The sequence below is a fragment of the Hesperophylax consimilis genome, chromosome 5 (genome assembly GCF_061612785.1).
Source record: "Hesperophylax consimilis isolate HC1 chromosome 5, BYU_Hcon_1.0, whole genome shotgun sequence".
Taxonomy (NCBI): Eukaryota; Metazoa; Arthropoda; class Insecta; order Trichoptera; family Limnephilidae; genus Hesperophylax; species Hesperophylax consimilis.
In genome coordinates, this window is record NC_142840.1 from 19,282,059 (window position 1) to 19,299,216 (window position 17,158).

Below are 17,158 nucleotides of genomic sequence, written 5' to 3' on the forward strand. Positions count from 1 at the left end.
GAAGAGACCTTCCTTACTTCATTTCTTTGAAATCTACGTGACTGATAAAAAATACATATAATATAATAAAATCGTGAATCTCCAGACAGAGAAGTACAACGTACTTCCCGTGTACTGTATTTTCTATTCAATAATTGCACATTTAACCAGCGAGCTTCCGAAAAGCTCTTTCCCGAAGTTAATAAGCAATAAATAAGCACGTCGATAACAATAGCAAAAAAGCGAATGAAAATACAATAAAATAATGTACCGAAGCCCACAGCTTCCGGAAAAACGGCGCCACGCTTTCCCGCGTTCCTTTTTCGAATTTTCAAAAAGTCTCCGCTGCACTACAATCCGGGTCACGTGCGATGCAGTGCGGCCGCTCTGGGGGCGGGGAGGAGTGGGGGACTAACCCTCCGCAAGGGGGGGAATGCGAGGAGCGGGAAAAGCCGCCGCGGGAGGGGTGGGTGCTCATCTCCAAAACACGAAGAAAAACCTACGAATACAAGGCACTCAATAAAAAAGTTACTTCAAAAGTATGCAAGATTTTTTTGTGCATTGTATTTGGTTTATCTCTTTTTGTGATGTGCTTTCTTTTTAGTGGACAGGCACCCCTTGTGGTGCGCGCGGTGCGGGCAGGCTTTGAGTATCGAGCGCGCGCCGGCCGGGTTCAGTCTGCCGCGCCGAGCCGCAGCGCGCGCACGTGCCGCGGGTGCCCGAGAATGCGGCCGCGCTAGGAGAGACATGCCCGGCCTGCTGGCGCTACTGGTCGCTGTGGCTTGCTGCCTGCGGCCGACCACCGGTAAGTCTCGCACCCCCCACCCCTTATCGATTAGCCGACTCTCTTATCCAATTTTCCCCCTGCCCAAACGGACCAATCAATGGACTGTTATGTACAAATTGACCATGCGACATTTGATTTTGAAAATTTTAAAACCTTATTTTAACAAGTTATTTAAAAATATTTTTTTACCCCTTAAAATTAGTATTTCGACAGATTATATGATACACGATATAAGTAAAAATGAACGGATTATTATAATTTGCATAATTTCCACATAACTGCAATTAATATAAGTAAAAATATTCATGTAACGTTTCACTCAAATGTTCATAAAAGTTCGTAATAAACCTTTTTTGTAGACTGACTGATTGTTGCGGTCATAACCTACATTAGTGAAAATTTTCCAAATCTTTCAAAAATCTTTTTTATAGTCTCGTAAAATAACTGATTTGGTAGATATTGAATTTCTGAAAATTTACCCTTTACTTTAAATATTGCAAAATACGTAAATTTTGTACGTTGGTTCACAATATCAAAATGTCTATAATTTTTTTTCAAGGCACTATCAATTTTTTGCTAGGCCGATAAATGATAATATTAGGTATGTGTGCAATTTATTCTAGTCCGAATTTTAAGTAAGATTTTACTTACTGTTTTTTTTATGACAGATCTTTTTATTTTAAGTGTTAATGTAGTCCATAATTTTCAACACCTCTGGATAACCACAACAATTTTCATTCCCTAATCTTAATAAACTTCAAAGTGTATTACGTAAAACTTTTCGTTTAATATGAAAACTGTTCCGCATTCATAACTTTAATGTTTTTTTACCGCGTCGATGTGAAATAACGAACCTCTTATTAATATCTCAAATCAACAATACACTGTCATCAAATTATACTTGTTATTTACAAACCATCAGCCCCCTTTGAAATTAGTGTTATCGCAAGTATAAAACTTTTACAATACGATGTTACGTAATATGTTCATCCCCTTGCCAAAGAGAATTCTACCCTTAATGTGCTTGTTAGATTAATTAATGGCTTTAACTAATTAGTTAAGACAAATCGATGTATTCACCAAACACTGTGCACTAATTCACTAGAGAATATAAATTTGACAGTTGAACATTTACCTGCGTAGTGAGTGATCCTTATATCATTGACTTTATTTATTTAGCTATCTTAATTACCACAGCTGAAAGCCATTTTTAAAGGTTTACTAATCTTAACTTAATATGTACTAGATTTGAAGATATATTTTTTGGGTAGAGTGGGAATTGATCCCGCGACCTCCCGAAAATGGTCTCCTCAAATGCGGAGGCCATTGTGCTTTCGTCTGAATTAATTATAATTAAATCATAATATAACACTATTTAATAATTACTATCTTTAAATTAGTGTTACATCATTTTATTTTTCATTAGCTTTCGCACCTGTCTTATTCTGGTTATATCTGGTATTAGTTCTGGTTACATCGTATCCTTATTTTTCATTAGTTTTCGCACCTGTCTTCATCCGATTATATCTGGTTTTCTTTTTAGTTATATCGTATCCTATATATTCTTCAACACTAGGTAACAAATAAAGTTTTTTATTAAAATATTTTCATCTGATAATGAAGGATTTTTTATTATTTACCTGACCGCTGCAATTTCAGGCATAGATTATGGAAACTACAATTCGTTTCAACAATAATTACTGCAAGAAAAAACTATTTTTTTTGGGTTAATTAAGTTATTTGTGGGTATTTAGATTGTAAAAAAACTTTCACAAATATAACTCCATACAAAATAGCGATAGATAAGTTATTATATCAGGGAAATTTTGAATTTGGAAAAAATCGAATTTTTCTCTAGACCTAAATAGTTTTTTTTTCTTATAATAGTTAAGTTGAAACGAAGAGTATTTTTCATAATCTGTGCCTACTGAAAGTGCATCGGTTAAGTATATATTTACCTTTATTTAATACTCCTGTGCCTAAAAGTATTTTTCTAAGTGAATTACTATTATTTTCATAATCACTAATAAAAAAACTGGCCAATCCGTCATGGGGGTCATCCCGTCCTAAGACGTTGTCAATACTGAAAGGTGCCGTTTCAAACGGTTTTTAAAGTATTTTTGTTAAAATTTTTGGGGTGTTATGCCGTGTTGCGCTAACTCAATTATGTGTGACATATCTGCCCTGATGATGACGCTAAAATGCTGTCCGAAACGTTGGCTAAAGAAGGAGTTAGCGCAACACGGCATAACACCCCAACAAAAAATAACAAAAATACTTTTGGCCGTGAAAATCTTAAATCATATTTGGTTTTTAAAGTAGTTTGAACCTCTCTCTACTCCGTTAGCTGTGTTTTGAAAATGATTCTAGTATTTAAACAGATTATGATTATTACACACCCATAAACCATTTTTTTATTCGTATTCCTGTTAAAAACGGGACTGTAGGCCTTTAATGAATGTATCGTCAGAGTTACTAAAAAATTCTCGGTAAAACACGAATATGTTATAGGGATGTCGGAACACGTGTTCATAAAAATTCTATATTTTCTCATTTTGTATTTATATTTATTAGGATAATCACATGTTCACATATATTCTGAATGTACTGATAGTTTGGAAATGGCATGCCATCACGTTTTTTCAGGATTTTAATCAATTTAACTTCCATACTTAGTTACTCAAATCAAAAAATTCTGCCACGTAACAAGTTAAATGAAAATAAAACAATATAATAGCTTCCCTGGAAACTTTAATGTTTTTACTCCCACTCTTTCGCATTGTAGGTCAAAAACCATTACAAATAATGCAAGAGCAACCGAAGAAACTACAATCATCAAATATATTTTATATTTTGGTTGGTTAATATTGAAATTGAAAGTAATGTAGTTCATTTCCATTGGGCATGTCGGTTTTAGAGGATTGGTTCATGATAAAATGGCTAGATCAGTATTCTGTTCAATGGAAGTCTATTATTCGAGTCCCGCTATTAAAGCATCGCGTGTTCACCGTGCAGTGAAGTGTGCGGTGCAGTGTACAGTGCAGTGCGCACCTTCCCTCCAAGCTCCCCTAATTCACTTTTATTCTTTTTGTTACGTCACGTGAAATTTTGAGTCGACCGAAGCCATAAAGTCGAGCTGCCTCCTCAATGAATATATATGCAGCTGAACGATTATTGACTGCGAATTTTTATTTGCGATAAAAGCCAACATTTAGTCAGTCAGTTAAGCATGACAGACCAGTAGACCACACTATAAGCACGCTATATTTGCTTGGATTGGCACATTTCAGCATATCGCTAGCGAGCGATACGCCGAAAGAGGCCAAGACATGATACGACAAGCGTATTGGGTCCTGACTAAGTCCTCCATCTTCAAGATCTTCCGCTTTAATGATGGTAGTACGAGTTTTTCAAATATTTTTAGGATATTCTAATCCCGACATAATGTTTATCATTCGTTTTTAAAAACGAAAAAAAATCGATGTGCATAAATTTTCAAATGACTGGTACTTCGTTTTTTGACGTTGATTTTGAATTGACGTCATCAATGTTTGTAATTTATGAATGAAAGTACAACAAACTTTTAATATTACTTTATTTGGGGATATTAGTGACAGCTAGTATCTACGATCTGAAGTGACAACAGTGCATTCCGATGTTTATGTTATTGAAAACACGTATAAGTTGAATACTGTATTCTCAACGTGTAGCTAGGGCTGCCACCTTTCAAAAACAGTAGACCCGGAGATTTTTGAAATATAGTTTTTTTTTATTAAAATAAAACTTTTTTAGTGTAAATTATTTAATAAAGGCAAAATGTCATGGTAAATTAACAAAGGTAATGTTTTTTTTAAATATAAATGACCTAGCTAGTGCTAAGCTGACTTGGACCAGCTTGACACTTAAAACTATATTTTTCATTCTGAAGGGATTGTTTAAGCATCTTTTCTTGCTCAGGTTTCTTCAAAAACTTCAAAAATTCTTGGCAATTCATATTAATTAATAATTAATCTTCACAATTAACTCTGCCTTCACCATGTCTACTGACAAGCAGTTTTGCTCGTCTGTCCACAAATTTCCCATTAAAGAAAAGACGCGTTCAACAAAAGCATTGCTTATAGGGATTGAAAAAAAATTTACAATTATTTTTGGCAGTTCGGTGAAGGTTATCTTCGTCGACATTTTTCAAACCAAGTGATTCGACAGCTTCCACAGTATCTTCGACTGCACTTGTTAGATCGAATTTGGAAAAGATTTTGAATACAGAATCCTCAAAATCATAATATTTCTTTATGTATTCAAGAGTTTTCCTGTAAACTTCATTGGCTTCTTTTTTTAATTGATCCTGATCAGAAGGCCTCAAAAACTTTATGTTTCTCATTATTTTGACACCGTGAAATTCATCATGCTTTCACTCAGTCATACAGTCACGCGCTCCGCGCCGTGATGGTCATCTCAGTCGTCTGTCGCTTTGTTACCACCGGCCGGTCTGACCCGGAGATATTGATGTTAAACCCGTAGCCCGGACATGCACCATGCAAACCCGTAGACTCCGGGTCAAACCCGGAGAGGTGCCAGCCTGAATTTTTAAATTAAGTTCTTCTCGATGAACATAAAAAATGTTTTTGTTATTAAACTTGTATTTACTTTGCTATCTGCATTTTCAAACCGGGCATCCTAACTAACTCTGCAACATTAAAAAATGTGTACCCACCATACTTACTCATAAATGCAATGTTTATTAATATCCAAGGGTATTTATTTAATATATGTGTACATACATACCTGCTTATATGAGTTGTTTTGAATTCCTGCTGTTTACTTTCTCGGTTTACCTTTGATGTTTTTCAAAAATAGTTTATTTCTGTTTATCATCAAATCAACAATAACCTGATGGGTATCTTAACAATAAACATTTTCCTGTAATAAATAATATTGATAACAAACACATGTTATTGCATAAAATGAAACATAAAATTATTTTTCTTTCAAATGTAAATACGTCGATGATATTAAGTAAATTGCAAATCTCAAAGGCTTTGTTATTTTTTTTTGCATATGCCGGTAACTGCCTATTTTTTGCAATGTTGAAAAATTTTTTTTTTTTAGAAATGTTTTTATAATTTCAACACTAGGATGACTACTATAAAGCCAGTAAAATAATTCTATGAATGATGTTTTTGAAATCAAATTTCTGTAGATGTTGTATGTTATCAAAATAGCTAGGAAATGCCATGCAAATTATTTTATTGAGAAATTTATTAAATTCTTAACTTGACAGGGTATTTCAGTTATTTTAAATAACGAAAAGTTATGTTTATTAATTATTATTTAAAGTTGATTTCGAATAACAGCTGATCGCGTTTTAAATCAATATAAATCATCACAGATATAATTTACCAAACTTGATGTAATCTGGTTAAACGGCGTAGAGTCGTAGAGGACAGAAATCATTTTCATAATTAAAATTGACCACCGTATTCATAAAAAAAAAACAATTTCAAGGATTCATTTTTAGCAAAATCTTTTCTCGTGCTAATGAAATAACTATCAAAAAAATAATACAGTGCCTACATCGAATGTTGTTATTCCTTGGACCACGGGGTACCAATTCAAATCGACATTATTTATCCTTGAACAAAACACTGCATGTAAATAATTAGCCCGGGTATTGCCAGATAAAGAACGATGGCCGCTTCAGAAAGAGCTCTCTGTATCTTGTCCCATTATCACATGTGTAAATAGGGCTTTAGATTACGAAATGGCCCAGATATTTTTTGCAACGCCTTTTGAAAATTGCCGCCAAACGACTTGCGCCAATGGGTGCAGATCATCGAGCGACCGTCTAGAAAAATAATGAAAAAATCACCACCGAGTAGAAAGTGTCTAAATTTATTAACACCCAATTCAATTACATCTGAAGAATAGGATTGCATTGCCCGTTTTGTTACTTTGTCACGTTTTATCCTCCCAGTTTTCTACTACGCAGTTGCGTGCAGATTAACGTGGCGTACCGATGTCTAGACGGCGACGAGAAAAACTGGGTGGAAATCAGTAAAATTAGCATTTCACACAAACGTGTCACCATAATCAAGCGTGTAGATCTTTTGCACCTTTTATCAATTTCGTGAAATGTAGGTGTTCGTGCTTTCCAATAATACATTGGGTAAGCTGGCGTCCAAGTATAGTTCCCTTTCATTTCAACTGGAATCGGAAAATTAATGTTTAAAATTTAATTTAATTTCATAACAATTAAACCCTAACATTGGTGATATAATCTTAGCAAAGACTGGATTATCCTTGTAGACAAGACTTTACTCTTGAACAAACTTTTTAAAAGCTTTGTATCTATAATTAACCTTTACAAATACATCTAATTGAATTTCTCTTTTGTTTTCGGAAATGAATGAACGAATGAAATTAACCTAATTCTCGACATCCGATCAAACATTCTATGAACTTTTGGTGGCAATTACGTACACTGAAATTGGATGAAATTACAGCAGTTAATATGCGAAATAAATTTCGGTCCTACCCGATCGGCATTTAGCGAGGTTGGTATAGTTGTCGACTCCATTTCCTGTGTAGGAAAATTAATATAACTATAGTAAAAACTTTGTTTAGATGGGTTGATTTTTTAATATTTCCATTATTAATTATAGTGAAGAAATAAATTATTTTTGAGTTATTTTTAAAGAGTAATTATTTTACTTTCAAATAAAAGTCGTTGATAAGTACAAATACCTACATTTGAATGACATCATGAGAACTATTTATATTCAATCATTATTTAATATTATAAATGCTAACGGTAATAAAAAAATACATATTGTAAAAGCTCTCAGCTGTCACAACATATCATAATGAGACATGTCAAACTTGTGATAGTATTTAAATTAATGAATATAATAATGTTTAGTATGGCGTTTTTCATACAAAACTTAAATTTGTATTTTAGGGCAAAACACATATATCTCGCACGGATACATGTTCATTTGTTTGTGTTTTAAATTATTAAATATAGTCCATTAAAGAATTCATTTAATCATGATTTTAGAATAAAATTTATTTTTTTGTGAGTTAATAGTAATTATTATAAAAATAATCTCATCCAATCATTATAGTATAATTAAAAAACATTTATTATAAAAGAGCTTTTTTGGATCAAAATTAAAAAATATTATTTTTAAAGTTAAATTTAGGCCCATCAAAATGATTTTTCAGTATTTTTTTATTTTATATTTTTTTATATTTGCGGAGAAAGTAGGGCAATATTATTTTTTATAATGAATTAACTCAGAATAATAGACAAAGTAGCCAAAATTCTATTTCGTTAATAAACTATTACTATACTATATTTTGTTATTTAAAACAAAAGCATCCTTGAGGTTAATTGATGACACAAAAACGGCGCTATATAAATCATCCAAATATTGTTATTATTATTAAAAAATAATAAAATAGCACATATCATTACTAGATATTTGCTGTACCTTTTGATTTTTTTTCAGTTTGGTTCAGTATTTTAGCATCAAAACTAAATTTAATTCTTGTATGAAAATAAGTTTAGGTACCCAACTGGATTAACTCTAATAATAATATTAATATTTTTTATTCGAGGATGTGGGGAGGTTAGTGCAATCCCACACATCTCATATAGGTGTACACATTGATCGTAAAATAGATATGTGGGGAAGTTAGTGCAATCCCACACGTCTCAAATAGGTATACACATTGATTGTAAAATAGATACGTGGGGAAGTTAGTACAAATCCCACACGTCTCATATAGGTATACACTACACATTGATTGTAAAATACATATGTGGGGAAGTTAGTGCAAATTCCACACGTCTCATATAGGTATACACATACACATTGATTGTAAAATACATATGTGGGGAAGTTAGTGCAAATCCCACACGTCTCATATAGGTATACACATTGATTGTACAATAGATGTGTAAATATAACGAACCGACCGGTCGGTGGCCGAGTTGACATCGCGTTTGGGTCCCAACCAGGCGTAGTGTGTTCAATTCCTCGGCTGGCTACGTCCTCCATCACAACACAAGCGACATTTTCAGCTTACTGTGGTGGTAGTCGGAGATTTTCAAATATTGTCAGGTTATTCGTAACCCGGGAATGTTTGTCTATCTTTTTTAAAAAAAAGAACAAAAAAAAAAAATAAGGATTTTTTTTTGGAAATATATATAAATCCATAAAAATTCATGTCTGCAAATTCTTAAAAATTTCTTTATTCAAAAAACAGTAATTATTTGAATAAAGAAATTTTTATGAAATAGACGAGATCTGAAATAAATAAAAACAACAATTACGTGAATCCAGTGAACTTTTTGAGATACAAGAAAATCCAAAAATAGTTTAAAAAAACAAGAAATTAAGAAAAACTGTTGAGCTTGGGCCCAGCACCCATTCACGTGGCGTATAATAATATATAATAAATAATACAATACAAAACCATTAATTGCTTGATTTAAAAATGAGTTCTATACTCATTTAACTACCCACAAAAGCACTTAAGAGATATTAAATCTAGCTTATAAATCAACAACAAATAATTGCACTGTTAGTCTCGGTGTTACAATGTTCATTGCAACGGCGCATTGCACTAAATGCAGCAATGCAAATCTTCCAATTGCACCAATGAATACCGAATCGGCTCATTTGTCAACAGAATTAGCAAACGCATTACCCCAGTCCCATTTACAGAGGCCTAATAATAATGGGGTAATGTGGGTAATCCCGACCCGGGGTATCGCAGGGTGTCCGGGGGTGGTCGGGGAACCCCGAGCCACCCCAAAATCCGTGAGATGAATTAGAGAGGATTACGTCGGTATTATGTCACTAACAGTATTGAATAACTAGATCACATCTTTTGCACTATAATGGGGAATCGCTGTCACGTGTTATTTATTGGATTATTGGGGAACGAACGATTTCTGTCCCATGAGCTACGATGTTACTAAATAAATAATATTAAGCTGTAGTAGGATACGAAAATCAATTTATTTGTTATTGTTACATATGTTCACTATTTTTGTTTATAATTACTTTCATGTCCACCATTGGGTTGGGTGCAAACTGGTTGGGTTAAGATTGATTCAATTGACTTTAAATTCTTTAAAAAATTGATATGTCGGCTGTCTCAAATCAGGTATTCTATGAACCTAATAAGAACGCAATTTTTTCTCGGTGTTTGTCATAAATTATTTTATCGTAAATGAAAAATTATTTCGTCATTAGTGTTTTATCAGATACAAAAAATATTTCATGAAAGGTCAAACACATCATTAATTTGTATCGGTTTTGATGTCTCAATAAAAATACACATTTGGTAATGTGAACAAACGAAGAAAAATATATAATTTTCTTTTGGAGGCTTCCTATTATTCCTGTATCTACTTTATTCTTGAATGAAAAACAGTTTTCAAAATATTACGACACTTTATCAATAAATAATCCTTCATTCAGTCCACGTGTCAGTTTAAACCACCGACGCGACAGCAGATTGTATCGGCAGTTAATATGTTGTTAAAATATTGATTATTATTGCGTAATGTTCCGCTATTGATCAAATGAAGAAAGCTAAAACAGCCGGCCTTAAACTGGCTCCATTTTTCCTTCCAAAAGCTTCTCGAACGGGGTTGTGGAATATTTGGAAATTTAGAATTCGGGGTGGGCAAGCCGGCACCATGGAAACAATTGAAAACAAACCGTGGAAATAAAATACAAGGTACAAATGGTACTTGTTCAAGCTTGTCCACCTACATGACGTAGTATTATAGTATTAGTTACGGGGTAGTTACCACCACCCAGCTTTGTATAATATATATATATATATATTATTGTGGTTAGTTAGGTACCGATTAACCGGCAAACTTTATTGCGGGATCTTTATGTGAGGTTTATGTCGAATGTTATTCGAATGGCAGTAATATTGTGCCCCAGATTTCACCAACGATAATGTGATTTCGCTAATAAATACAAAAGAATAGCAGCGATAGCCTAAGAAAGCTCAACGATTTCGGAATCAATTGGAAAACTTTTCTGTCAATCAGCAACTTTTTTACTCAATTATCTTTCTGCCATCGATATCTGCTATCTACCTACCTGTAACCCAACTTGCTCCTATTTGTTTTTGTATTTCACAAAAATGCGAAGTAGATTGTGCATTTAAAATTCATTATTGTATGTCAAGCTTTTGCGACTGCATTGCCCTATTTTTGTAAGGGGTAAAAAAAATCTAGAAGAGTGGAGCTTTTTTACTCCCTCTTTGAACGAAACAGATTATTATTAATGTCGATATTATTCATTATTCATATATTTTCGTTATCTTAGAAAAGCCCTTCAATCTTGATGTTGAACAGAATCATTTTGGATATTGTTGTGTTCGCACAAACGGTTCTCCAACTCGTCTTGGAAGGAGTTTAATAATAAAATGGTTCTTTTATATTAATCAGGGATTTATTAATACTAATAACTAGAAGCTTGCTAATTGGAATCTGCCACAGTGAGATTCTCTGAGAGCCTTCGCACTGGCCCTGGCGACTACTGGCCACTGGCTCCATCTTGCGGACTTCCACGCAAGCTCTATGCACTGCCATCTGTGCGTGCACTATGAAGCTCTTACTAACAGATATCGACATATTTAGCATCAATTAAGCTACCTTTAAAAGACAAGTTCTGTTACTACTAGAATATTTGATACCTAATTTTTAAAATTTTAAACTTAGTTTCAAATAGTAAATTGAATTGAATATTTCTATAAATCATTATAAAAAAAAACATTCAATAATTGTAATCACTTAATTGAACACAATGTGATATTGTTTAGTGAATTTCGATTGTGGGCTCCTCCTGGACGATTGCTCAAGATGCTTGAGAAGTTGGTCTAATAATCATTCAAACCTAATTAGGTTTGATTATATCTACCCAAAAAACTTCTAATTATTTCAACAATAATTTTGATCTAACGTACTACGGATATTATCATGATTAATTTTTGGCTTGTTATGCCGTGTTGTGCTTCCTCCTTCATTAGCGAACGTTTCGTCCTGTTGATGGACACTGTAACATTATATCGCTATCGGTGTCCGCTAGTTACAGAAGAACGAAGCTCAACGTTATAATAACCCAAAAATGAATACTGACAATACTTTTGGCTGCAAAAATTTCAAATTATGTCAACTACGGAAACGATCCCTTGTATTGCAGTAATATTAAAATATTATAGTTATTTCCAGAAGGATGATTGTGACAAACAAATGAATGCAGAATTGAGGACTGAAATCAATAATTTTAAATGCAGTATCCAGTTAATCAGTTGTTTGATATTTTTCGGCGTCCAACATACAGAAAAATACTGCATTGTTTTTAATAGTAAGAGGTACCTAATACATACAAACTTTAATAACTAAATATTGACATGAATCGAAGTGTAAATTCCTCCTAAGAAGTATAAAATTTATTTACACCCTCTTGATTATGACAATGTCTTAGGACGGCCAAACCCCAATGACTTAGATTGATCCGAAAAATAAAGTCACACGGGTTAGTCTGATTACGTTAATCGTCCAGATTAGTTAAAACTTTAACTATAACCTGGATTTTATCATTTTTTTTTGTAATGTGTACAAATAGTGTAAGGTGTATTAAAGCCAGTTTTATTCCGTTTTAGATTCATGTAACTGAATTTCTGAGCCATAATTCCTAGAACTATACACCTACTACGAATGTTAACTGTATTGAGTGTAATATTGTCACTGTATCTACTGTTTACTATGTAGAATGTGTAACTCTTACCTCTGGCCAACTCTAGAACAAACGGGCGACGCTTTTCCAAATTTCACGAACTTTTAAGCTAATCTACAGAGGACACGCAACGCATGCCGTTTCTAAGAAGGTCTGAACATAATAGCTTTTGCTTTAATTCTGTGGTGTGTTAGCGGGACCTTTTTACTTGGTCTTCATTCCACAATTTTTAATACAAACCCAAAATATTCATGAAAACATACCCACTCAACTATTTGCAATATCCATTTTTGAACATAATCAATATTTACTATGTTTTTCGTAACTTAAATGTTACATTAGACGTTCTGTGAATAGTTAGTAGGCCTCGCATCCAAAAAACCATTGTTCTAATTGTTCTTATTTAATAAATCTAAAACGAAATTTTCTTTGAAATCATAAGAGTTGTATGTAGGTACTTCAATACCTACCTACGTCGGTATAAACCATAATATATATTTTATGTAACATTTTTAAATTTTCAAATAACGAATTATACATTTTATCCAAATAACAATGACAACCTTTTTTAATTCCTTCAGGCAAGTAGGTACCATAATATTGAAAAAAAAACGGATAAGAAAGTTCAAATAATCTTTACTGAATCATTAAAACGGCCACCATCTTGAAACGGAACGTTCAAACCAATTTATAGACAGACGAAATGGAAAAAGGTCGAGTTAAAATAGGAATTATAACCAACACTTTTAATTAGTCGTTAATCATTTTACCTCTAATATTCATACAATCAAGGAACAAATGCCTGCTCTTTTTTTGCTTTGAAGCTTTTTGCTTAAGCCCCGCATTCCCAATTTCTACCGTTTTATAAATAATACAGTATTATATCTAAGATTATCTGTGACAGTTTCACTTAATTGAATTTTTTGCTTTCTTATAAAATTATTTACAAAATAAAAAAAAACAGTTTTTTGCTTGAAATCGAAAGTTTCTTGACTCCGTTTGTCAAGCAATTTTAATGCCTATTACCTACGATATAAGGTATACCAAGAATATACACATTTTTGGCTTGTAGCTTCCTATTAAAAACAAATTAATTGTGAATTTTAATACTGCCTTCACTAAAATGGTCTACGGTAACCCAATAATGGATATCTTAAAATTGTTGATTATTGTTTTAGTTCGTAATGACATTGGTTTTAAAAATATAAATTAAAAGCATAAAACATGTTTTGTAGCCAACTGTGTTTTCTTTCTAACCGTAAGCAAAGATTGTAATCATATGTGATTCAAAACCATTATTTAATGGATAAGGCGTCACTCCATGTTATCGAGCTTGATGCTTATCAGTCGGTACGTAGGTCCTAAAATACTTCAAATAGTTTAATGGTATATCCTGATTGTGTAGAGCGATATGAGAATTCAAAGTATTATTCAAATAGTAGTTAAATCGTCCTTAAAATACTGAATATTTTATAGACTGGTTGTCACGTAGAAAAGACTTTTACTAACTTTAGCTTGAGTAGTGACTCAAGCTAATTCTCATGAAAGAGTTCATGTATATGTATAATTGTGCTGACCTAAGTAATAATAACCTAACATTTTGATAATCATAAATAATTATTTAATTTAATAATTTTTTTTTTTTATATTTTAACAAACTTTACCAGCTGGGAAGTTACACGTTTCGTGTGTTTTCTCTTTTTTTTGTATTACAGACTGTATGTCCATTTACACATGTAACACAAACTATATATTTTTAGATATTTATTTAAAAAAATAAACTTGACATACATATTATAAGAGTACATTTACATGTCTCTTGAATCCTGTTAGAATGTTAAGGCTACTGTTAAAATGTTAACAGTGTTGGATATTATTTAACAGCGGTATCCCTCATGATATGATCATGGTGCCGTCCCTGGCTGTAGTTGTTCGGTACGAACAACTTATAGCATTCCAGGAGGCATAGGCTATCTAATTATTAATGATTTTATACGCCGTTACTGCAAGGGCCCCGCTCCTCCTCGACTGGAGATTTTGGTAGTGCATTAGCTCTCCATGCATTCTCATTCACAGGTATCTAATAAACTTAATCTTAATGTGTTCTAATTTCTTAATGTATTTTTGCTGGTATGGGGCCCATAAACCGAAGGCGTGTTCAATTTTAGAACTTACAATGCATTATAAATAGCCATCATTGGGATTAGATAACTGTTTGTACGATCTTATGACAAACCCTAGAAGTTAAAACACGACGATGTCCACTGCACTATGTATAAGATCTGAAAGCTTGGTGGATTTTACTGGTGGCAATCGTAGAGCTCGATCATGAAAACTCCATAGCTTTTCTCTCTGTGATTTAAAGGACAACGCAACTATTTTTAGATTTCAACAGCTTTTCCATGTGATCAGATATCCTTTTGGCAATTCAATGCGAAGTAATTCAAAATTACGAGTTAATAATGTTATCATTAAGTTTTATAAGTATTTAAGTTTTGATTATTGTGACAACGGTTCCGGAGTTCAAAGCCATTATCAAACTGTAATAATAAAAAATTTCTGGATTGAAAAAAAAATAAATCGAGTTCAACGAAATAAACACGATACATATACTTTAATATACTTTTATATGCTTTAATATACGTTATGCATTCATACAATTATTTAATATTTTTGGCCTCTAAACCTAAAATTCCCACCACAAAATACGTGTTAAATCACTTTAAATAATATTTCTTTCAGATACACATCATAGAAACGATGAAAAAATTAAGATGCTTACCTAACTTTTCTCTTATGTTGTAAACATGAAAGTAATTTCGTCAATGCTATGAATTAAATGTTATGTAAGAAGTAATTTCTCCAATGACATGAATTTATTGTTATGTATTTTTGTTACATTACCTACTTCAAATGAACTAAACCTATCAATTTGATTGTCCTGAAACGGGAAACCTTCCCAGTTGGACAGTCAAAGATTCATTATTATGTAATTGTATTTTTTTAGTAACTAATAAACAATAAATATATATTTGGAGAAAAAAAGTGGTTTAATTTTTTTTTAACAATTTTTTTATAATCAATGTGAAAAATTCCACTATGAAAATGCTTTGAAGTGTAAAATCTTTTACTTACGAAACTCTTTTCGGATTTGGTTTTATTGTATAATGTGACGAATTAAGTTTTTTGGATTTATAATTCCCCTTTGAAACCAAAACTCAGAGAATACGCCATTTTCCGTGGTTTTTATTATTTCGGATAGAGAGTGGTGAAACCCGATAGTAAAATGAATGGACTTTATGGAATTGAATAAGAGCTTTAAGGCGAAGCTTAGTGCCAAATCACTATTTTGATTCATCTTTATTACGAATTGGTGTACATTATGAATACCAAAAAATACGCTTTAGATAAATTGAACGTTTTCCTATCGTTTCGCTTGAGTAGAATACATATAAAAAATAAATTACTCAATAAAAAATATAAATGTAAACTACTAAAAAATATTTTTTTTCAATAGAAATGTATGAACGCATAAAGGAAACAAATTAAAAAAATATAGTACTATAGCTAAGATAATCTGTGACAGTTTCACTTGATTAACTTTTTTTACTTTGTTATAAAATTATTTACAAAATAAATAAACACCAGTTTTGTGCTTGAAATTGAACGTTTCTAGACTCAAGCGATTTTAATGCCTATTACCTACAATATAAGGAATACCAAGAATATACATATTTTTGGCTTGTAGCTTCCTCTTAAAGAGGGCTTCCATTTCATTCAATATGCCATTATCTGATTCTGGAGTCTCGCCTCATGAATTTTATATCAACGAGTGATTTCAACTTCATAGATTATTATGATTTTCCCAACTGTTTTGCCCACGTGCGATGATTATAACATCACGCCACTATAGACATTGATAACAGATTTTATCAGCACACTACTTACTAAGAGATAACAGGGATAGTAATATATGCCATACTCTGATACGAATCTGCAGAGAGATGCAAATCTCAGAGATTAAACAAATTTGCATCCGTAAATAGACTCATTATTACTGTACGTAGATTGATTTATCGAGCCCTAGACGTCGAAAATCTCCCATCTAACCTAACCTAACCCACACTAACTTAATTTAACCTAACCATACCAAAAAAACGGCAGCCCAAATCAATCGCAGTATTATTCATTTAACGAATCTAACAATATGTACCTATGCAAAAATTGGATAAAAAAAACATTTTAATTCAATTACATCTGGTACCTTTTGTTCTTGAAATCTTATTTTCGTACCCTCGCCTATTGGAAGATGGCTATAATTCTTGCAATCCCTACCACCAAGTTCAACCCAACAACAAAACTTGCACTGTAGCAGACACGTTGTTTTCGACGCCATAGAACGGCGTCCTCTGCAAAAATAGAAGCATGAATAAATCTCTGAAAATCCTCTAGAAAAAAACAGATCTGACCGTTCCATTATGTATTTTTTAGAGTTGATCAATATTCAGGGCTGAATTTATTATTCCCTCCCTCGTCCAGGATCCTGAAACGAGCCGGAAAATGGAGTTAGCGCCCGTAAACCTGGAAGCAGACACCATAAAGCTCTGAAGCATCTCTT

At 32.7% G+C, this 17,158-nt stretch overlaps 1 protein-coding gene across 1 annotated transcript in view; it reads left to right on the plus strand.

The window, feature by feature from the left end:
- Window positions 1-350: 350 nt before the first annotated feature.
- The window catches only part of LOC149423609 (protein kinase C-binding protein NELL2-like), a 118,417-nt gene continuing 101,609 nt past the window's right edge, over window positions 351-17,158 (plus strand). The window contains exons 1-2 of the mRNA XM_089632270.1: window positions 351-445; window positions 591-784. Of these exons, the coding sequence (XP_089488396.1) occupies window positions 351-445; window positions 591-784 (289 nt within the window). The remainder of the gene's footprint in view (window positions 446-590; window positions 785-17,158) is intronic.